The following is a 24,728-nucleotide window of genomic DNA, read 5'->3' as shown; positions in this document are numbered from 1 at the left end:
GAACCTACATGTATTTCTATTATATTTTGTACATGTTTTAAGAGACTTTAAAGTTGACTTTATGAACATGATATCTCACAAAATAACACACAGAATTACACTGTAATTCCCTTATACAATATTTTATATACAGTTCACTTAAAAAGAATAAATTAATTTGTTTATATGCATCAATAACAAAGCATGTAAATGAAACACAGCCATACAATTTAAAATTTTTCATAACAAAATCTTTAAAACTTTCCCCTCTCCTTCATTAAATATTACTCTTATATGAACAATGCATCAATCAATATTCCCAAGTACATGATTTTATTAAAACTGAAACTGGATTCCACCTTGCTAAGAATGCAAAATGGTTCCAATACAGACTGGATAATTGATATGTATTGCTGTATAATGACCATGAATTTATAAATCACATCTTGCTACAAACTCAAAATTACACATGGACTTTGATGACCTCTTAGATGATTATTCTTTGGAATTTTTAAAATTCAACTAGGAACTGATCACTTCAACATGCCAGTAACATTGTACATTCCTCAGAAAATGAGATCATATGCTCAGATCTTGACTAGAATTTGTTGTCTCTTACACTGTAAATAAATAACTGATGGGTTATCTCCCTTGAACAATGAGTGCTGAGTTATCTGTGGCAAGTTTAACTGAGGGGTCAAGGTCACTAAAGTACTGGTGGAGCATGCCTTCCTCGGCCGACAGACGTCCTGCTGGATTACAGATCAAGAGGCGCTGAAGGACAGAGACAAGAGCATGTAATTAAAATAAAAAGGAATTAATCAATATCAAAATTAATTGGTAGGAAAAAATTAATAAATTCAAGTACAGTCAAACATTTTTTTATCTAAAACCTGATGGGGCCATGAAAAAAACTTTGAGATATCCGATGATTTGAGATGATCAAGGTTAAATATCAATGGTTAAAACACATAAAGAAAGAGTAGTTGGGACTTTTAAATCTCTTCCACATATCCATGGTATTCGAGATTTCGATGTTCATGATAATGAAGTTCAACTGTTTTTCAAAATATAACTTATAAAGCAGCACAAAATAATACTGAATCTGATGCGGATTTTCCTTAGATTTAGTTACTTAACACTTCTTCATGTCTAAATCCATACACAAAAGACAAAACAACAATTTCAGTCCATACTGTAAAATAATACTTATGTCGTGTAGCGTACTTCTCAATCCATACAGATTTAATACTAACAGAACAATATTGCAAATTCATGAAAATATATTACCTGTAGAAGGTCACGTCCCTTTGGATTTAACTTGGGGACAACTTGCATCCATGTTGTACTGACATGATACATAGGGAATGGCTGCAAAAATAAGAGAATTGACAATCAATCCATATAGAACTGATCTGATACAAATGGAACATATGCCCCTGATTTAACACTACGTGCTGTAATTACAGTAAAACATGCTTATAGCGAAGTGCCAGGGATGTGCAATTTCAATTCGTTATAATTACATTTGCTAAGTTTTTCTACTAAGCCAACTGTTAAATTGATTTGAATGCCATTTTCCTGTATTCTCACACGTAGAAATATGCACGGAGAAACTTGCACTAAAGTGACGTCACAATGAGCTACAGAGACGTTAATAAAAATGTAACGATATAGGGCAGTGAATAATTCAAATATTGAGTATATTTTTTGGTGTTTTAGAACATGTAAAATGTAAATATAAGGAATGTTTTTAAGTTAAGTGTGAATTATTGGTGTGTAAATCACACAGACTTGCATGTAGGCATATTTTTCATGAAGCGCTAGCGCGCTTCAGGAAATATGCCTACGTGACAAGTCTGTGTGATTTACACACCAATAACTCACACAAAACTTAAAAACATTCCTTAAATAAATATAATTTGTTATAACTGTTAAGATTACGTTTTAAAACTACCAGGAGTGAAAATCATTTCCCTGTAAGGATGAATTCATTATAAGTGTGTTTGCTATAACCGTGTTTTACTGTAATATGATACATATTTATAGAGAGTATCTAGTATATTACATGTAGATCAAAGATTGGTACATTATCACATGTGGTACTTTATACATACATGTATTTTATGCATAACAGAATAAAATAGATTAACAGGTTTCATTTACAAAAATAAACATGAAAGAGAGAAATTTATCTTAACAGATACTAGCAATGCTGCTAATGCCTATATTAACATCTGTTGTTCTATTCTATCACTGGGATAAATCCTTGCTTTCCAATGACCAAAATCTTTTTCATCCTTTTAAAAGTATTAAATGTTTTGCTTATTTTGCAGGCCTACATGTACATGTATTTCAGTACTGTCATTGATTCTGGAAGAAGCACTGTTTACCTTGTATTCTGGGAGCTGACTAATACCAGGCCAGGACTCCTCTGTGGGTGTTCCAAGCAATCTTACTGTGTCAAGGATTAATATATTTAAATTCAGATTTGGCAATTTTCCCCCATTCAGCACTTCTTTTCAAGTGTTCCTTATTCATATGATAATAAAACTTATACACGGTTACAGAGGTGTACGTTTGTGACCTCTTAAGAAAACGATTCTACGCTCTGTGAAGAACTTCATTCATATGTTTTAGACCTCACCATATACATGTATCAAGAGATTCTATAAACTGGAAAATACCATATTACTCATAATTTCTGCTGCTTGAATGTTTCGTAATTCGACTCTTCAAAGGTAGCTTTTTAAAATTTGTATTTGCAATTCTTCAGGTTTCCATTCTGAAATAAAACATACGTAGGATTTTGATATTGTGTGACCTTTTCTTTTTTTACAGCAAAATTTCACAAAAATTAAACCATAAAAAATTATCTTTATACTGTGTGTAAATTACAAAGCTTACAGAGAAAACACTTGACATTTTAATTTGCATGAGTGAATTTGTACCTGTTGAGATTTTTAACCTCTCAACTCATTCAGGATGTGTGACAACTATAATAAAGGATACTTGAAAATTCTTTTTAGTTGATCTTCTACATCATTGCCCGGGAAAAGTGGTCTACCTGCATTGGTCATTTCTAAAATAAAGTCATAATGAATCCACATTTGTTTTTGAAGAAAATATCTACAATGTATGTAATAATGCATGTTAAATAGGAATGAGAAAAATAAATTGAAAAGTGAATATATAGAGAATATTACATACTAAAATCCATATCATATGTCACATCAGCCCGAGTGGCCCCATATCAACCCAAGGGCCGAAGGCTGCTGTGACATATGATATGGATTTTAGTATGTAGTATTCTATTTATCATATATTTAAAATACTTAATATGCAAGTTCACAAAAAGTCATTGAAGAATGTTTCGTGCCTGTTTTTGACCTTTTTCTTTAAAATTTACTCAAGCCAATTTTAGGTAACTGAAAAAAAATTAAGACCACGAATGTTATTAAAGAATTATTTTACATGTATATTTAAATAAAATCAAGTAAATTAACTTTTTAACTTTATACAGACGTTACTTCCGGTTTGATATGCATTTTTGCATGCTGGTCTGTTACGTGATATGGATTTTCGGACCGGTCCTTGATATGGTGTATTGTGATGTCACCCCTATCGCACAGTGCAGAATCGGTGTATTTACTATTAAGTATATGATAAAGCAAAATAATAACCATCTAAGACTTTTCTATAATAGAGCACATGGTACATGTAATTCACGCCTTTGCCATTTGTAAATTACCACATATTCTAATATACACATATATACACATATATATCTATAAATTTATATATATGTATATTTATTTACATGTATTATATTATTTTTCTCATTTATTCCAAGCTCTCTGATTGGCTCAAACTTTATCACCTGATCAAGTATATAATAGTATATAGACTTGTGTTACTATTTAAAGATTCTGAAATGTATATCGACTTGATGTTTCTAAAAATGGAAATATTTTTCTGTAGAACAACAGTGCTGATTTCATAATAGCTAATACAGTGTATGACTTGATGTTTCCGAAAAAAAAAAAATACTTCAACTCCTATATATAATTGTGATGTTCTGTAATCATTAGTAAGACACAACAAGGCCTTGAATAAGGATCTACTTTATATTAAAACATTAGATATGTTTTACAAAAATTGATACAAAACATAATAAAACAAATGTAGCCTTTTAGAATAGTAAATTCCCTAAATTACTCTATCAATATAAAGGAAACACAATATAGCATTAAAACAGCTTAGTAATTTATTTTGATTTCTAATCAATATAAAGGAAACACAATTACATTAAAACAACTTAATTTATTTTGATTTCTAGTATCTAAGTGTTAAAAAAAGACAAGAGAGAAAACTTGTGCTTGTTCCCATTATTTCAAAATTTTGTTTTGGCAATCTCTGAGAAATTAATATAACAATTTTACAAATGTAGCCCTTTAATTCGGTCAATCCATAGATATCGACTTCACAGAAAAGCATATCGACCTCACACGAAGTGCGAGATCGATATGCTTTTCTGTGAAGTCAATATATCTATGGATTGACCTCAAGAAAAGGCTATATTTATATAACATATACACACCCTAGTACCCTCCCTTCCCCAATACTATGCATTCATATCTAATATATGTATAGCAAGATGGAGACTGTGTAGATTAAGAACTGAGGATATAAAAATAACCTGCAAATATACAGCCAGCAGACCACATGTCTATGGAGGTGGAATACATCTTGGCCCCAAACAGAACATCAGGAGGTCTGTACCACAGAGTCACCACCTAAACCAACAAATGTCAGATCTGTTATCAAAACAGCACTATCTAATGTAACAGATTTGTAATCACAATCACACCACCTAATGTAACAAATGCCAGATATTTCAGGCACATAGTATAAGGAATGAAATGTTACCCCTTCTCCCCCTCCCCCCTTTTTCGTCAAAAATTCAGAGAAATATACCCATAAATTAAATAGTTCAAAGCTTAGAATGAATATAAATCATAAATATTGACCAAATAATACATGTACCTGTGACAAGTTTTCAAATCTTAATAATCTTCAAATAATGTTTACATCTTTTACTATAATTGACATATAGTACATATATGCTATATAAAACAGATTAGTTATCATGCAAAAAAATCAGTCACAGAACCTCTGCTGAATAAAACCGGACTGGTATTCCAAACGCTCGAGCCAGACCAAAATCAGCTAATTTCAATTCACCATTCTGCAAAAAACATGTAAATTAGATATTAAATAAAGATAGACAAGCCTGTAATTCTGTCTAAAATCTCTCCAGTGAAATCCATTCAATCAATCCATACTCAGACAATGCAACAGAGTAGAGGTAACTTCTACTTTTTAACCATTGTTCTTACTTTTTACTACTGAAAATTTCTTTCAGATAAATGGACAAAACAGCATGAGTTTACCTTGTTTATCAGGAGATTCTGAGGTTTCAGATCCCTGTGTAGTACATTGTTACTGTGACAGAATGCCAGTCCCCTTAACAGCTGGTACATGAAGGACTGAAAAAGGAACGCTAACTTACACAGATAGCAACGGCAAGAAATTAGAATAAAGCGAATTCCCTACCACTACTGCCAGTAGCCCCAGATACAGAACTACCGGTATAATATAATTGCCCCAGAGACTGCAAATAGACAATTTAAATTATCTCTCTTTACAAAAAAATATATATGACTATGGCCTATTTTCTCTTTACAATAAAGTATAGTTTGACTATTGCCTATTTTACCTTCACAATGTCCTGATCTATTTCTCCATTACAACTGTCAAAGTACTTCTTTAGATCCTGGTCACAGTACTCAAACACCAGGGTCAGTTTCTTCTCACTGTGGAGGACATCATGTAACCTGTTTGGAATACAGAATCAACTTAGTCACTTTAATAAACAAGAATAACAGTCAAACTTCAGTATCTCAGGCATCAATATCTTGAATACCATGGATATTCAGGGAGTTGGAATTCCAACCACTTTTTCTTTTATGATTTAAACATATATATTTCAAATCCTCAGATATATTAAGTTTTTTTCCTTTTTTCTGGGTCCCAACCAGCTCTAGATAAGAAGGTTTGATTGTTACATATGTTACTTAAATATTAAAAGAAATTGTTATCTTGTTTAATCAGGTCATTACAGAAAATTGAGAAATGTTAACCATTCAGCATGTTCAGTAATAAAATACTCATATTTTTTTCCACCTATTTTACATGTACCAGAGATCCAATATCCAAATAAATTAAAGTACTAGTTTTTTGCAGTATACTGTTACACATGTACCTTTGACCAGTGTATAGGAAATTGGACAAAAACTGAAATTTCCATACTAGTATCAGAATATATATCTAAGTATCTTTTTAAACTCAGTTAACTTTCAGTTCCTTACCTTACTATATTCTTGTGTTTCAGTTCTTTCAACAAGCAAATCTCTCTCAAAGCAGAACTTGGAACACCCTATCAGTTAAACATTGACAAAATTAATCAGACATGTACATTTACAATACATTTCTACTGTATTTCTCATACTTTTCAGGGAAAATTATTTTATTATTTTAATAACATGATTAGTAATTAATAATTTTCATACATCATTACATATTGGGCTAAAAAAATTAGAAATTATTGTTTGTTTGGAATTGCCTCCCGCCTAATTGAAATGACCCCTCCTGGAAAAATTTTATTGACCAAAAATAAGATTTTTTTTATTCAATCAATACTTGGCCTGTTATCAAATGTGCCACAAAATCACTTAATAAGTGTATGATCTAAGCAAAACTGGGTTCATGGTTGATGGGAGATACCCTTTTCCAAAAAGGCAGAAAATAATGTGTTCACTGCTTATTTTGATTTTTATCATCAATTTTTAATTTAACTTTAATTTTGGAAAAAAAAAAATAATTTCCCTCCCTCCCTCCCTCCCTCCTGGGTCTGAAACCTCCCAGGCGGCAATTCCAAACTAACAATTTTTTAAGGATGGCCTTGGCTTGTATTTACTGAAATCATCATATGTATAATCTTTACCTCATCATCATCATCTAGACGAACTCTCTTCAATGCAACAACCTCATGTGTTTCTCTGTTCTTGGCCTTGAATACTGTTCCATAGGTTCCTAAAACCAGACTGACTTATTTTATCCTATGAACCAGCATTTGAAATACAGAAAATCAGGAAAAATTAAATAACAAAAAATATGTATCTTTTTATTGTGAATCAAAGTATTGAGAAATCATCGTTTGTGGGAGAACGTTGAATTTCATGGATTTTGTGGGCAACTCTAATCCATGAATTTACATCCCCTCGATCCAAAAATTTGTCAACACATTGGTTCATTGAATCCTAAGAGCATACACACGGAATTATATCTCCACAGACCAGGAAAAAATTTTATTTGCCCACAAATATTGACTCCCCACAAATTAAAATGTTCATGCCAGAGTATTCTAGAGAGTAGAGATTAAGGATTTTAAATGACATAACAGAGCATGAAAAATACAGTAAAACTCGTTTAGTACGAACCTGGATATAGCGAATTCATGGATATAGCGAAGTTTTCTTGGATCCCCAGCTATATAAATTTTACGAATTCCTTATACGGATATAAAAAATTACGGATCCGATATAACGAAGTAATTTCACAGGTCCCAGTGACTTCGTTATAACTGAGTTTTACTGTATCATTAAATGTGAAAAAGCAATCAAGCAATTATATGAAAAAGCCTGGAAAAATGATTACAGAAATAATTTTTTTTTTTTTTTTAGAAAAGAATATGGCACTGTCCACAAAATATGGACTTGGTATTTAAATGGTTTCATTGCTCCAATGGATAACAAGTGGTGTCAATTAAACTCCTGCAAACCATTGTTTTCTTTCATATCTAGTCTGATTAGAACTTTATTTTATTTACAAAACCAGTAATTAAAAGTTAGGAATATATCCGGCGGGTACTATTAAACAGAAAATGCTAGCAATATTTCAAAATCAAGTCTGAACTAGGACTCAAACCCAGGCATTTGAGTAGTATCTCGACCTAATATACTGAGATCTGTTAACCTGGTTACACATTTCCCCTCTAGTAAGTAGAAATTCCTCTCAGAATTCTATGACAGGGTTTTCCCTAGGACATGGGGGCTGGGGTATTTCCCCTCCTATAATGACAAAACCCCCAGTTATTCTCAGACTGGTATTCTCCCTCAACCCCCTGTTTGCATGGTTAGGGGAGGATCCCCAGACCCCCTTCTACTTTTTTTTTATTGTCCCCTGGTATTTCAATTCTTAGGGACAACCCTGTTGAGGTAAGGAAATGCTGTAAGGCATCTTTTTGTTTTCATCACTATGAGAAATAGTAATAGAACTTTAAATTAAATCTATGTTTATTTTCTCTCTAGGGTAGGGTGAAGCATTCAGATGACTTCTGCCTTTATTATAAACTGTTTTTCCAACATAGCATATTAATTATCTTTACAATTTTGATTGAAAGTTAAACTAGTGTATGAACAACAGAAGAATATCTTATTTTATTGTCAGGATCTTATAAACAGCATTTACAAAAATTACCATGTGGTTTGTCATTACAGGAGTGTTAATTGTTTATATGAAATTCTCACTTCCATTATGTATACAGGTAGAAATAGTGATGGGAATCGGTAAGAATTTCATAATCGATGATCGGGCTACTCTAACTAACTAATTATCAATTATAATCGGACATTTACAAAGTCTGTCAATTTAGTTTATTAAATAGTAAGAATGGGTGAATAACTACTTTCTGTGGTGGTCCAGCTGTAGTTATAATAATCTAACTGTGTCTCAGGACAAGCTGTGGTCCTTAGGATAATATCATTTATTACGATAGAACATTCTATCTAGTTCAGCTGGTTCTTTGTTCATTTTGTAGAATTCAAAGTACGTCCATACCCGGAAATGAGCATTGTTACCCGGGTATGAATACAATGTCTGTTCGTCTGCGCCATTATGATACACAAATAAGTAAAAAGGCAAGGTGCGGCTAGAATATTCTGCTTAAAAAACTATTACCCTTGCAAAATAAAAGAAAATAACCCGATTAATCGGAATAAAAATTTTGTAATCGAGCACTTGGATTATGCCAGCAATCGACTGATTTTCGATTATAATCGATGATTGGAACACCACTAGGTAGAAAATTGTAATTTTTATTTAGCAGTCATTGTTTATTTTAAAAAATAGGTATGATTACCTCCCTTGGCTCAAATTTTAAAACAAACCAATAAAAGTATTTTAGATGATTTCCAATTTTTAACGTATCTTTTATTTAAACAATAAGCTCAATCAAACAAAATTTTACATTTCTTTATTTAAATATGAAAATAAAAATAATTAATTTACTTTTTTAAAAAATGAAACATTCTAAACACTGATTATTATTTTCAAATTGTAAGTATACAATGTATACACCTTCGCATTGTCATATAATTACTGATTATCATTTCTATTCTTTGTATGCCACTGGGATTGATCACCCCCTTGGCAAATTCATTGGAAGTGTAGAAAAAGTAGAATATGGTGTCAGCTGACAACCATGACAGAAATATGACATGCAAGCATGCCAAAGAAAAAACTAGTAGACTAATTGTTCTCGAACAATTAGAGGTCTTTCCACCTTCTGTAAATTTCTTTAATTTTTATATTTTACTTTTTAAATTTAATTTTTATACAAAAAAGAATCCATAAATGGCTTGAAAAATAGAAAAAATGAAAATTTTTGAAATGACCTTGACCTTTGACCTTTACCACACATTAAAGGTCAAAGGTCAATAATCACATTGCAATTGGATTCATGCTTCTAGGACTTATACTTTAAAAGTTATAAGGCCTACTATTAAGCGCAAAGACATTAAAGGGCGATAACTCATATAAGGGGTCATCAGATCCTTTCGCACTGAATAGATTGAAGTTGTGTCTAAAGACCCTGAAGACATTAGTGAAGGTTTGATGTCTCTACGGTCTACGGTTTCAGAGGAGTAGCGATAACAAGGTTTTTCGCACAAGGGGCAATAACTTTCAAAGGGGTTAAGTTAAGGGGACAAGAATGAAATCTTTGAAATAGTTTTAAGAGGACATATTAATGATGCAAAGACATATAGTATATGTTGAAAGACAAGAGAGTTATAAATATCTCATAGTTTAAATGACCTTGACCTTTGACCTTGACATAAATTTCAAGGTCAAAGGTCAAAGAATTCAATGCAGTTGGTTTCATGTGTCTACGACTTATGGTTTTGAAAATTTTTAATTTTTTGTGAACATCAAAAACTTTCAGGGGCAATAACTCATTGAAGTGGTAAACAAATCCTTTCACAATGAATAGATTGAAGAGTCCCCTCATTTAGTCGAAGACATTGGTGAAAGTTTCATACCTCTACGGTTTACGGTTTCGAAGGAGTAGTGATAACAAGCTATTCTTGCGAAAGGGGCAATAACTTCGTAAGAGGTCAAAGTTCAAACATGGGGGGTCGTTTTTCAGAATAACTTTTAATATCCAGTATCCTGAACTATAAAGTTTTTCTATAAGTCTTGCGGTTTCAAAAGTCCGGGAAGAAAAATAATAATAACTAGTAAACTAATTGTTCAGAGAACAATTAGAGGTCTTTCCACCTTTTTAAGTGTTTCCGTGTCATTTGGGCTGAAAAAAAATGAAGAAAAATGCAATAAATGCAACAGAAAAAAAAAAAAAAAAAAAAAAAAAAAAAACTCCTCCAGCTGGGATCGAACTCAAAACCCTTGGTTTGAAAGGCAGGTGCGATAACCATTAGGCCACGCACTCCAATAACAATAGTGCGTTAAAATGTTTAGGACTATAGAATAATTGCAAGCGTATTTTTAGAATCGGTAGGGGAAGAAAGAAGTTCCGTAAAAGGAAATAGTTCCTGAATTTGCAAGCAGTATATTAAATAATAAGGGACGGGCTGCGTAAGAAAACATTAACACTGTTCCCTAATGAAAATGTATTAATGGACTGTAGCCCGATTCATCGATATTGTGAGCATGCTGAATTTTTTGTAAATAGCTTCGTTGTAAGCTTAAAAGATCGGGTTCGGATTTTAACATTTCTGACTGAATATCCTGAAATAAATATGAAACATTTAAATAAGCATTTCTTTGGGTTAAATTAAATATGTGTAGCCCAAATTAAATTCCCAACATGCATTTTTAGAAGGGAAACACGACATTGAAAGCGAGAATTGTTTTTAATATACCGAAAATCGCTATTTCTGGAAACTGATTAATTCTAAATAAAAATCAAATCAATTCCAAATGTAAAAGAAAGAGAGAATGCTTGGTATTAAAATGTCGTATCATATCAGGAGAATTAAATGCCACTAAAGACATCTGAAGAAATAGCCGATAAAAGGTTTAGATCATTTCTTCGTTCACCTGCACTTAAATTTCAAACACAACAGAACTTGTAGTTTTTGCCGTGAAACTTCATGACTTCTATAAACTTATAAGACTCACCGTAAAACTCTCCAGAAAGTTTCTCTGAGGTCTATACTACATTTGTACCAAATCTGGTGTCGATCCGAGGTCTGGTTTGAATTCTAGAGTAACATTCTACATTGTTGTTGATGTGATTTTTTTTTTTTTTTAAGAAGGGAGGAGGGGGGGGGTGAATTATTTATTTTATGCCTCTTTTAAACTACGAATTGTAACTACTTCCACATCCTTAAGCCTTATTGTGACCTTTGAGTCAAGGTCAAAGGTCAAGGTCATTAAAAAAAAAAGAAGAGGGAAATCTTTACTTTTCTATGTTTTTACCTGATACTGGAGCTGAATGCATGTCCTTACTTTTCCATTTGACCCAAGGTCAAGGTGAAAGGTCAAGGTCAAAGTTCAAGGTCATTTGGTAAATTGCCATATTTTACACATATATAAGGAATTTCTAATGTTTTTAAATGACCTTGACCTTTGACCTTGACCTATATTTCAAGGTCAAAGGTCGAACATGCCCATGCAGTTGATCCCATGTCTCTAGGATACACCGTTTAAAAAAAAAGTTCATTAAATGTAAGCAGCGTAAACTTTCAGGGGCAGTAACTCATACAAGGGACCAAAGAATGCTTTCGCAATGATAGAATGAAGAGAGTACTAAATGAGTCAAAGACACTGATGAAGGTTTGGAATCTCTACGGTTTACGGTTTCGGAGGAGTAGCGATAACAAGGTTTTGTTGCAAAAGGGGTGACAACTTTTGAATGGGTCAAGCTCGGGGGACAAGAATGAAATCTTTGAAATAGTTTTAGAAGGACATATTATAGATGCAAAGATATTCAGTATATGTTGAAAGACAAAAGAGATATTAAAAAAGCTAATTTTCTCATATTTTGAATGACCTTGACCTTTGACCTCCACAAAAATGTCAAGGTCAGAGGTCACAAAATCTAATGCAGTTGGTCCCATGTCTTTACGACTTATCGTTTAGAGAATTTTGTCATTATTCGTAAACATCAAAAACTCTCAGGGGCATTAATTTATAAAAGGGCTCGACAAATCGTTTCGCAATGAAAAGATTGAAAAGTCCTCTCGAGTAGTCGAAAACATTGGTGAAGGTTCTGTATCTCTACGGTTTATGGTTTCGAAGGAGTAGCGATAACAGGCTATTCTTGTGAAGGGGGCAATAACTTCGTAAGAGGTCATGGGTCAAACACGGGGGGTCGTTTTTCGAAATAACTTTTAATGTCCAGTATCATGAACTATAAAGTTTTTCGATAAGTCTTGCGGTTTCAAAAGTCCGGGAAGAAAAAGAATAATAATAATAATAATAATAATAACTAGGAGACTAATTGTTCAGAGAACAATTAGAGGCCTTTCCACCTTTTTAAGTGTTTCCGTGTCATTTGGGTTGAGAAAAAGTAGAAAAATGCAAAAAATGAAAAAAAAAATGAAAAAAAAAAAAAAAAAAAAAAAAAAAAAATTTGCTCCTCCAGCAGGGTTCGAACCCAAAACCCTTGGATTGAAAGGCAGGTGCGCTAACCATTCGGCCACGCATTCTGATATCATTCGTAAGTTAATTGTTTAAGACTATAGAAGAAATGCAAGCGTATTTTTAGAATCGGTAGGGGAAGAAAGAAGTTCCGTAAAAGGAAATAGTTCCTGAATTTGCAAGCAGTATATAAAATAATAAGGAACGGGCTGCGTGAGAAAACGTTAACACTGTTCCCTAATGAATATGTATTACTGGACTGTAGCCCGATTCATCGATATTGTGAGCATGCTGAATTTTTTGTAAATAGCTTTGTTGTAAGCTTAAAAGATCGGGTTCGGATTGTTACATTTCTGTCTGAATATCCTGAAATAAATATGAAACATTTAAATAAGCATTTCTTTGGGTTAAATTAAATATGTGTAGCACAAATTAAACTCCCAACATGCATTTTTAGAAGGGAAACACGACAATGAAAGCGAGAATTGTTTTTTTTTATATACCGAAAATCGCTATTTCTGGAAACTGATTAATTCTAAATAAAAATCAAATAAATTCCAAATGTAAAAGAAAGAGAGAATGCTTGGTATTAAAATGTCGTATCATATCAGGAGAATTAAATGCCACTAACGACATCTGAAGAAATAGCCGATAAAAGGTTTAGATCATTTCTTCGTTCACCTGCACTTAAATTTCCAACACAACAGAACTTGTAGTTTTTGCCGTGAAACTTCATGACTTCTACAAACTTATAAGACTCACCGTAAAACTCTCCTGAAAGTTTTTCTGAAGTCTATACTACATTTGTACCAAATTTGGTGTCGATCCGAGGTCTGGTTTGAATTCTAGAGTAATATTCTACATTGTTGTTGATGTGATTTTTTTTTTTAAGAAAGGGGGGGGGTTTGAATTACTTATTTTATTCCTCTTTTAAACAGAGAATTGTAACTACTTCCACATCCTTAAGCCTTATTGTGACCTTTGAGTCAAGGTCAAAGGTCAAGGTCAAAGGTCAAGGTCCTAACAAAAAAAAAAAAAAAAAAAAAAAAAAAAAAAAAATCTTTACTTTCTGTCTTTTTACCTGATACTGGAGCTGGATGCATGTCCTAACTTTTCCGTTTAAAGCAATGTCAAGGTCAAAGGTCAAGGTCAAAGTTCAAGGTCATTTAGTGAATTGCTATATTTTACACATATATAAGGGATTTCTTATGTTTTTAAATGACCTTGACCTTTGACCTTGACCTATATTTCAAGGTCAAAGGTCAAATATGCCGATGTAGTTAGTCCCATGTCTCTAGGATACACCGTTTTAAAAAAAAGTTCAGTAAATGTAAGCAGCAAAAACTTTCAGGGACAGTAACTCATAGAAGGGGCCGAAGAACCCTTTCGCACTGTATAGATTGAAGAGTGTACTAAATGAGTCGAAGACACTGATGAAGGTTTGGAATGTCTACGGTTTACGGTTTCGGAGGAGTAGCGATAACAAGGTTTTATTGCGAAAGGGATGACAACTTTTGAATGGGTCAAGGTTGGGGGACAAGAATGAAATTTTTATAATACTTTTAGAAGGACATATTAAATATGCAAAGATATATGATTGCGCCCATGGGAAAAGGGCCCTTATGGCAATTTTTACACATTTTAAGTTTTTCATGGATATTAATAGAGCAAGGTTAGAAGTTGCCAAATCTGAATTTTTATGGCCCTACGTCAACTCTAAGTAGGTTTTTTCTTCATTTATATCAATGATACTTTAACAGGTAAACAATGACGTCATGTTACTTTCGCATCAACGTCAAAAGTTTTCAGAGTGAACATGACTTTCACTTTGCATTGTAATGTTACTACGGTAATAAATGTGTGTTATTGAGCATTTCCAGAAACATTTTTGAGTCATTGTCTCTTTTAATAATTGTATAATATAATAATAAATAGTTGTATTAACTATTATCCATCATGCAGCGGTGTATAGAATTATGAGTGTTTGTTCGTTTGTTTGTTAACAACATTTTACTATGCTGGAATGTCAGGAAAACCCGAGAAGCAAGCGGCTTCTGTTCAGTATCAATTTATTCTCTCAAAACCAAAGTATTTATCTCGTGTAATAATCGTTTGAGAAACCTGTAGAATTCATTCGAAAATCATCTCATTTTAAGTATGGCTCTCGATAGGACAAGATGTCATTTTTTGGGGGGGGGGGGGGGTGAATCCAGTATAAACGATATCTCTTTCAAAATGTGAAGTTAAAAAATATTTCAAAAAAATTTTCGGGAACAACAATAAAATAGATGCTGCTGGGTAGTGAAAATTTGTGTGTGTTTTTTTTTTTTTTGTTTTGTTTTGTTTTCTAAATATAATTAGACAGAAAATTTGTGAAATGTAGCGAGTTACTGTATACGCTGTACAACAATTTAAGGACATTAAGTTGATACACTGCATGTTAAGCAATATTCGATCAAAAAAATTTCAAACAAAAAATCAGAAGGACTTCTGCCCGCATGTGGTAACAAAACTTCTTTTTTTTTTAATTGAAATGATACACATTTTTTCAGTCACAGCAAGGAAAATTTTTGAATAATTAATTTTAAGTAAGCAGGTTGATAAATTATAAACAAATGGATGAATTATAATTCACATGCATTTAAAATGAAAGGAACAGATCCAGGATGACCAGTGGTTGGATTGTGTGTGTGTGTGTGTGGGGGGGGGGGGGGTTAAACGTTAAATGATAGAAACATGCAATACTTGTAGTTAACATGAGTTTAATAGCATACGAAGGTTGTCTATTTTTAAAATCTTCCTACATTTTAGGTGTGCAGGGGGGATGCCTTCCCACCACCAACCCCATAACCTCCAAATACGTCATTTGGTTAGGTTTGAAATAATATTGAAATAATTCCTCAATTTATTTTTGCACGATGAACTCTCTCCTTACGTACATGTATATGAGCAGGGTCATTTTCAAAACAAACAGCGATCATGAGCTCCACATGCCTGGAACTGGAAACTTAACTGCTATCAAATCTAGTTAATCATGAGAAAAATTGCGTCCTAGAATAACGATTTTGTTTGATTTTGTAAGATTAAATGGTTTTAGAAGAACATGTATACACTGGGTATTAATAGATATCGGGTATTTTCTTGTCGTTTCAACAAATTTTATCTGAACTTTGAATGAAATCAATATGCCATTTTTTCAAATTAATTTTAAATAGATTTTTCTAAGAAATAAATCATAAATAATTATATATATGTTGTCGTTATGAATCAATGACATGCAGATTAATTAATAGATATTTTTTCGGCTGGGGGGGGGGGTGTAAAAATTAATTGAAAGTTTTATATATCCAGTCAGTTAAATGCGACTGGTTCATAATATTCCTTGACTGGCTGAGTTTTTAAATGACAAATTTTTACGATGTGGCACACATTTAGGTACATGTAAATATTGTTATGTGATGGTGTGTGTAGGCCCCCCCCCCCAACCCCCCATTTCTCGCAGCTTCTTTATCGTATGAAATTCTAATGTTATTGTTTTCAAATGTTATTGTATATGAAGTTTTACAATATAAAAATTCCATTCTGACCCCATGCCAGAGACTTAGATATGCTTATCCTTGTAAAGCTTATTATAATAACAGATACACTGTAAAGTAGTTAGGTCCCGGTAATATAAAATGACCCTGGCCCTCTTCCCCGGTCTCCTGCACTGCCACAAAAATATATTCTTAGTCTTTTGTGCAATATAATTTTTGCATTTAATTTAATTTGTCCAATGCATGTTTAAATACAATTTGATCTTAACAAGATTTATTTCAATAAATCCAAATAACAAAATCAGCCCGTTTACATAATTCAACGGCAAGATAAGCAATATCATACTAAACCGATAACTGAGATTATTATTTCAATAAGAAAACGAGTTTTAGATTGATAATAGAACTGTAATGACATACAATGCTGAGATTCTATGAATGACATGCATTATATATATTTGACTTTTAAGTGACTTAAAACTGCAGATAAAGCAAAAACCTTTGAACTTTTTTATGCACAACACGAGTACCAAAACGTAATATTTTCGAGTTACTGAAAATAAATATAGACAGCAAAAGAAAAAAAAAAGAGACCGAGATTTCTTTTCATATAATACGATATTGTTGTGTTTTTGAAAATTCGCCTTTTCATTAAAATTTCACATTGTATTAATAAACTGGATTTAATGTAACATCTCTCTCTCTCTCTCTCTCTCTCTCTCTCTCTCTCTCTCATCAGGTACATACATGTAAACTTTTTTTTTAAAGCTAGAACAATTACAACAATTTTATTTCATTCGGTAGTTTTTGTTTGTTTTCAAGTACTTATATCGGAAGTGGCAACAACAAAAATAAGACGAAACAATTTTTTTTTAAATTTCATTTTATTTTATTTAAATTTTGTTCATTATTACTGAAAAAAATATTAAAATTCGAGTTATTTTAAAAAAATAATTTCATGTTAAAAAAAAATAGATGCACATGTAACAGATTTAAAAAATAAATAAAAGTCTGGTTCAATGTAGAATCTTTTTATTCTATATTTTTTTTTTTCTCTTTCACTTTGACAGCAGCTAGTTCCATGAACATTCAAAAATACTTTTAAAGAAAAAATAAATATAATACTTACAATTAAAACGTTTTTTAACTGATGATAAGTAAGATTTTTAAAAATATTTTTTATACTACGGGAGCAAATTTGTATGAGTATGTTGATTTTGAATGGTGTTAAAAAAAAAGAAAGTCCCTCTCTGGTACCTCTCTAGTATCTCGCTTGTCAGAGTTACCTCTCTTGTTTTTATTTATAGTTCTTAAAAATAATATCACGTCTGTCATTCGTTGCTAGATTTGTGAAAACTTACAAGAATACATTTCTTTTCTGTTGGTAGAAGTGTGATCAGTTTCAAATTTTTGGCAATTAAAGCATTTTACATCAAAAATTTATGCACGATGTACCAATGCTTCAATGTTTACATGATCGATGTGTTGAGAATGGTGGGGCGGATCTTATACAGGAAAACGATTTCCAAAGCAATATTTTTATAATATACACGTGTCTAACAAATAACTTCAATTTGTCTATATATCAAAATCGCATTCGTTCATCCATATTCAATTATCCAGAAAATCACCTTGTCTGAAGCTTCTATTCATGTATAGGAATTGCATAGCCCAGATCAGAGACGTATAAAGCTACAATATAACATGTAGTAAAGAAACGGGTCTCGAATATAATTCTAAATATTTTAATTAATATAAGTGTACTAGAAGATCAAGACGTGAATTAAAGATATAAATGAAAATAAATAATTATTTCAATGTTGAGAACAACGACAAAAGTGAGGTAGACGTGTCAAAACGTAAAACACGTGGATAAAAAAATCTGTGTCGACGCTCACCGTCTGCAACGTCATATCTTTATGACGTTATTTCTCTGTTTTAGCAAAACTGCCATAAGGCCCTTTTGTCATGGGCGCAATCATATAGTATATGTTGAAAGACAAAAGAGCTATAAAAAGAGCTAATTTTCTTATATTTTGAATGACCTTGACCTTTGACCTTGACCTTAAGTTCAAGGTCTAAGGTCAAAGAATCTTATGCAGTTGGTCCCATGTCTTTACGACTTGTCATTTAGAAAAGTTTTTCATTATTCGTAAACATGAGAAACGTCCAGGGGCAATAACTCATAAAAGGGGTCGACGAATTCTTTCGCAGTGAAACCTTGAAGCGAGTACTCAGTTAGTCGAAGACATTGGTTAAGGTTTCGTACCTCTGCGGTTTATGATTTCGAAGGAGTAGCGATAACAAGGTTATTCGTTTAAAGGGCAAGAACTCCGAAAGGGGTCATAGGTCATACTCGTTGGGTAGTTTTTCGAAATAACTTTTGATGTCGAGTATCATGAACTATAAAGTTCTTCGAAAAGTCTTTCGGTTCAAAAGGCGGTAACGGAAAAATAATAATAATAATAATAAACATAAGCATTTCAATAGGTCTTTCCACAGAAAGGTGGAAAGACCTAATAATAATAAACATAAGCATTTCAAGAGGTCTTTCCACAGAAAGGTGGAAAGACCTAAAAATCATTCTCAGAAATGTCATCACCTTCCCCTTGATAAATCTTTAAAACACTTTTGCAATAGCCCTTTGTAATTATCCAATGCTGGTAGTTGAGTTTCAAGTTACATATTTGATCCTTATTAGAGATAGAACATTCTACTGTTAAAATGATATTGTCCTACAGAGTACGGACCCTGTTTAATGATAGAATTTGTTCTGTGTGTTGGCAATGCAGCAAAATAAACAGGTGCAGACAATTCTAGTGTACATTTCATATACTATGAATAATCCAGAGAGCTCTGAATGTCAAAATGGCATGTAAATTCAAACTGAGATAACTTGAAAAATCAAGTTGAATTTTTGTCTTTGTATGAATAATTTTTTACTAGGTTAAAAGGCATAAATAAGCTCGGAAATGTTTGTTATGATTAATTAGCAAGTTATTTTCAGTGCAACTCCTTTTGTATTCTTCAAAATTGTTTTAGAGTGGAAATGCTCTGATTTGCTAAATTGCAACTATATGGGTCATACTCCAACTATGGTGAGGGCTTTTACGAAGACAAGTTAGATTATTCTAACTAGTTCTACCCAAGTGGTTATGACCCAATTACATGTTTGATCTGAGTGGTTTTGTTCCAAGTAAAAATGATAAACATGAAAGGGATGATTTAAAATTTATTGACTGCAAATCACATATTCTTAATCATTAAGATAGTGTTAATTATACGAATGATATTTATATTTCATATGCTGTTTGAATTAAGAACATGAAGAACAATATTGTTTATTATTTAATTCATAACTGTAATTTTGAAGCAATTACTGTCCATGTACATAATTTGGCATGTTCAAAATTTAGCGCTATCACTAGGTATTGAGTTATTGATGTATTCATGGAATAGTGCTACACGCTAACACATCGTATTTTTTATTAATAAATGATTTCTTAGTGGTATTCATAAATTAGCACATCGTTGTCATTGCCAAAGCAGCTAAAATTTGAAGCCCGCTTTTTAAGTACCAGTACACATACAGTATGTGTTCACCAGTGAACTGGTGAAGAATGTATCTGACCTTAAATCTAATACGCGACTTCCGAGATACGTTTCCGACCCGATTTTTACATCACGCAAAAGTGAAATGTAGGGCATGTTTACTTCCGTTTTCATCGTAAACGATGGCGTCATTAGATACAGACTGCGATTACGACTATAATTTCAATTCTTGGCAAGTGCCTATGCTGAAAGACCTTTTATCCCTTAAAGGTATAGCTTTTTCAATATATTTAAAACATCATTTGATAAGACTTTGTGAACTGGGAGTTGAAATTCAGAAGTGGCAGATGATTACAGGGTGGTGATGTCAAACTGTTGGAGATAAAGTTTTCCGAAATATAACAAGTGTTTATAGGTGGTCTGAAGATCTCATAAAACTGCCGAACATTGAGATTTCCGACGTTTTCATAAAACTTTTGAACGATGGCTGGAGTACGTCATTCTCGGTTGAAAACAGACAGAGACAAGACAATGGATACAGACTAAAACAACCATGTTGATAAAGTGAAAGTGTCCCCCGTCTGATGATTTTCAGTACATCAAGTGTGACACAGTTCCTGAGACTAGCCAAATGCAGATCCGTACAAGACCCGGATATTTGTTGAGGACAATGGACAGATTCACTCAGGTGGATGTAGTGTAAATATTCAGGTTTTCACATTATGACTACAGATTCTCCAGTAGGATTTAAAGCAATAATTATCAAAAATGTTATTTCATAAAGATATACTAATGCTTTTTGTTCATAAAAAAAAACATACACAGAGGGAGCCCTGTCTCAGTCTACAAGCATTTATGATTATGTAAATTGCTCAATACACTATTCATGTCATGGAATTTCATATTCAATACTTCGATCATCACTTTGAACAAAAGTTCTCTTGATTTTAGAGATGATGGGTCGTGTAAGCACTGTACGGCTTTGATATTTGCTGTGGCTTCATTCTGTGAGAGGCACAAAGACTATCACACTCAAGTCGGAACAGATATTCCATGTGTTTGGGACAATTTTTTAAGCCTCATGTCATCTCATCCTGTATTGGCCAATTACATAAATCTACAGGACTATACAGGAGAAGAACCTGAAGTTAGCACTCACCATTCAATAAACAACCCATGCAAGTCCTTGAACAACCTCTATGAAAGAAATTGAAGAAAAAAAATTGTTTCAGCTCCTGTGTTTTTACACAAAATGTGGATTTTTCTGTGAGCAAATACATTAAGATCCTTTGATATTTGAGGAAATTGTACAAAAATGTGAATATTTCTTCAACAAACATTTGAAAGTTGCAATTATGTCTCTCTAAGTATAGCAGAGTAACAAATTTGTGAATGAGATAAACATGTAATGCATACTAATTTATGGCATTCTTGATTATAACAGTGAGGAAAAACTTAAAACACTTTTGGTCTAAGGTACAGGCTTCATTAATATTCATAATTTATTGATGGCAGAATACCTGAACTGATAAATATAAATTAGGAACAAACAATAAAATATTTCAATCATCATGATCATATGATTAAATTCTTTCAAAAATAAATACAATATGTACATTACAGTTTGTATCAGACCTGGGGTAATGGTAATGCATTGTAATCATTACATTTTTTCAAAGTAATTGGATGTAATGTGTAATGGACTCATCTTTCAATTACAAGAAATTGTAATGTTATGCATTAATTTAAATAAAAAAATGTCAGTAGTGACCATTACCTTTAAGTTACATTTTGGTTTTAAATCTCTCTTCATTATTGAATCTGAAACAAGTAAAGGTCACTGAGAGGTTATTTTTTTTTATTTATAATGTTAAAGTCTTAAAATTAAAATCCTATATCTTACTTTTTAAAAAAAAAAAATGTTTATTCAGTGGTGATTGACAGACATACTAAATAATTGTTTTGATGGAAAACTTCTTGACAAGACAGTTATAAAATCAATTGAAGAAAGCCAGATTTTTTTTGAAAAAAAAAAGAAATCATTAGGTTTCAAAGAAGCCACAAAACAAGTGACATTAATACATTTATTTAAAAAAAAGGGAGGAACTAACATCAGAGACTCAACAAAACTACAACATTAAAAGTGTTCCGATCCACTTTCTTTGTCAACTGTAGATCATGGTAGATTGGTAAACTACATGAACATGATAAATGAATACAAAATCCAAATACCACTCTGACTTACAGACCTGAGGGAAAGCATAACAACCAAAGTATAGATATAAATTGTGTGGTCATAAAATTTGTGTTTTTCTCTTATAAAATGTAATGTGTAATGTAATTCAAAAAATTTTGAAGTAATTGTAATTTAATGCATTACTTTTAAAGTAATTGAGCCCAGGTCTGGTATATATTAAGATGCCTTTATGGAATGAACATTCATATACATAAAAAAGATCTTTTTCTTTTGATTTAATTTACATGTAAGCACTTGTTTCAGATGTCATATTATGTGCATAGCTACTATTCATGATCATAGAGCATTCATGAACAAATCTTTGGATAGTACAATTACATCATCATATGTAGATCATTATTCGTTTGTCAAGTGGTGATACAAGAGGGAGTGATTCCAACAAGGCACTTTAATGTGTTATGGCTCTTATAGTTATTGTATGTTTGATGCTGTGCCGTAGGGGTACGTGGCCGCTGAACAAACATCTCTGTTCAGTCAATTACTCTGAACTCTTGTCCTAGGAAAAGCTTTCTTGAACGAGTGTGGCATGAATTTCCTTACTTGTGCTCTTGAAGGCCATTTAATTTGAGGTCCAAATACCTATATAAAATACATTTACATAGTAATACTTTTCAAAGTCAAAATACTATTATTCTGTGTGAATTATATTAAATTATTTGTGAATCTAAATAAATAAACATATATATAATATATTTACCCATTACCAGTAATTAATTTATTTAAGGAAATAAACCATTTGTAATATAATAAAAAATTAAGATATTTTCATAAAATATTAACAATATTTAGATTTTTATTTGAAACTTAGACAAATTAGTGAACTTGCAGTTTGAATCTTATATTTCTTAGTAACACACCCTATATATGAGATTAATCCATGAGCTAAATATTTGGTATACCTGCCTCTCGGCTACCCCAAAAAAAGTTAGCAAGTATAAAGAGGTGTTGAAACCAAGTCAAATTCTGAGGAGTGTCATCAACTCAAGAATTCTTCGAATCTAGTCAGCTTCCTGGATGGCCCTGTTTTTTTTTTACATTAACCCTCTTCACACTTCTTCTCTGTTGATGTAGAGGCATATATGTATATTCATAGCGGTTGTATTCGCATATGCATGCATATGCTGACGTTTTTCTATGGAGGTGGTTTCTATTTTGGAATCTTGAAATTGTAGCGACTAAATAGGGTGGGGATAGGATTGTTTTCAGTGGGACAGCCATCTGCAAAATGTAGGGAACAAACGGAGTGGTATCGTTCAGGGGAAAACTCCTCATCTCGAAAGACTTGCTGAGGCCACTGCCTTCGTAATTTGAGTTTCCGCTTAAAATTGGATGCCTTGCATCCAAGGATAAGTGCCTCAACTGGCTTCCCGTCTGCTGAACACCCTGGCAAAGAACACCAGTAGTGGCTGGTAGTATCTGTGTTCTTCCTTTTTTTAAGACGTCGAATAATTTCGTCTGCTTAATATTTCGTTGCGATGTAAACATTCGCCATTACAATGCCCTACATTTCCTTATTATCACGTGACTGCTGTGTGTAAAAGTCAGCTGTAAACCACGATTCCGGCGTATCTCGAAAGTTCCGTATTAAATTTAATTTTTTTGTTTGTGGGGTCTTTCCAAAACATTCCTACAAGCTTTGTTTTATTAAAAGATTGGTCTAGAATATTGCAATTCACATTTATCAAAATTCATTCTTTAAGCAAAATACCGTAGGAAGAGAGCAGAACATTTTTATTACACTTCTTCATTAAATTAGTCATGCTATCTGTATGAGAGAAACAGCCTAATTGACACGTATATCTATGAAGCCATTTGCTCTTGCTATTGATAGCTACAGTATATACCTGTGTGTTTCCTACACACCTGATTGTTTGTATACGCGAGACAAAACCACTTGGGTCGAAAACACGCTGTTCGAACACGTATTCGGAACGTAACCACCCGAATTTGAATTTCTTCCAGTTTACGATATATCGAATATTGAATCCAAAATTAATTTTCTTGGTTTAAAGCTATAAATTATGTAAAAAATAAAATAAATATAAAAGAAAAAATCACAAACCTTCTCCAATCTTCTCTAGTTTTTCATATTTTTGCATTATTTTAATAATTTCCTCAGAACCGACCTTTCCCTCAGTGTTTTAATGCTTCTTATGAATAAGATGCATTTTTTTGCCAACTGAAACGTTTAAGTGATGAAGAATATGAGAGCAGATATCTTGTTCGTGAATTATTCGATTTAAAGTCAATTCGTACACAAAAACCGAAAAGTCCTCTAGTACACATTTTTATATTTTATGCCAAATCTTCTTCTCAAGAACAATTAGGCCAAAAAGATGAATTAAACTTATGTGTAACCCTTCAATACATAGTGTAGAATCAAGTTTGTTCAAATCATG

At 32.4% G+C, this 24,728-nt stretch overlaps 1 protein-coding gene across 1 annotated transcript; it reads right to left on the bottom strand.

Moving 5' to 3' along the window:
• Positions 1 to 322: 322 nt before the first annotated feature.
• LOC133194143 (cyclin-dependent kinase 5) lies at positions 323 to 24,455 on the bottom strand. Its single transcript, XM_061330125.1, has 11 exons — positions 24,392 to 24,455; positions 7,046 to 7,134; positions 6,411 to 6,478; positions 5,759 to 5,876; positions 5,433 to 5,528; positions 5,153 to 5,227; positions 4,679 to 4,775; positions 2,992 to 3,061; positions 2,373 to 2,433; positions 1,270 to 1,350; positions 323 to 753 (listed from the first exon to the last, which is right to left on the bottom strand). Exons 1-11 carry the CDS (start codon positions 24,426 to 24,428, stop codon positions 622 to 624), a joined length of 924 nt encoding a protein of 307 aa, XP_061186109.1. The 5' UTR covers positions 24,429 to 24,455; the 3' UTR covers positions 323 to 621.
• Between the last annotated feature and the right edge of the window lie 273 nt (positions 24,456 to 24,728).

This window comes from Saccostrea echinata, unplaced genomic scaffold (assembly GCF_033153115.1).
Source record: "Saccostrea echinata isolate AGI-Se365-2 ecotype Australia unplaced genomic scaffold, CSIRO_AGI_Sech_v1 ptg000028l, whole genome shotgun sequence".
Taxonomy (NCBI): Eukaryota; Metazoa; Mollusca; class Bivalvia; order Ostreida; family Ostreidae; genus Saccostrea; species Saccostrea echinata.
Note: the sequence above shows the minus strand (reverse complement) of the source record. Positions and strands in the feature narration are given on the sequence as shown.

Bases quoted from the DNA above. Each gene is read 5' to 3' on its own strand.
- LOC133194143 (XM_061330125.1), bottom strand. From the start codon at position 24,428: ATGCAAAAATATGAAAAACTAGAGAAGATTGGAGAAG. The intron at 5,877-6,410 runs GTAAGGAACTGA...TATTCCAAACAG, and splicing joins AAACACAAGAATATAGTAAG to GTTACATGATGTCCTCCACA. The intron at 5,228-5,432 runs GTAAACTCATGC...TGTTTTTTGCAG, and splicing joins AGAATCTCCTGATAAACAAG to AATGGTGAATTGAAATTAGC.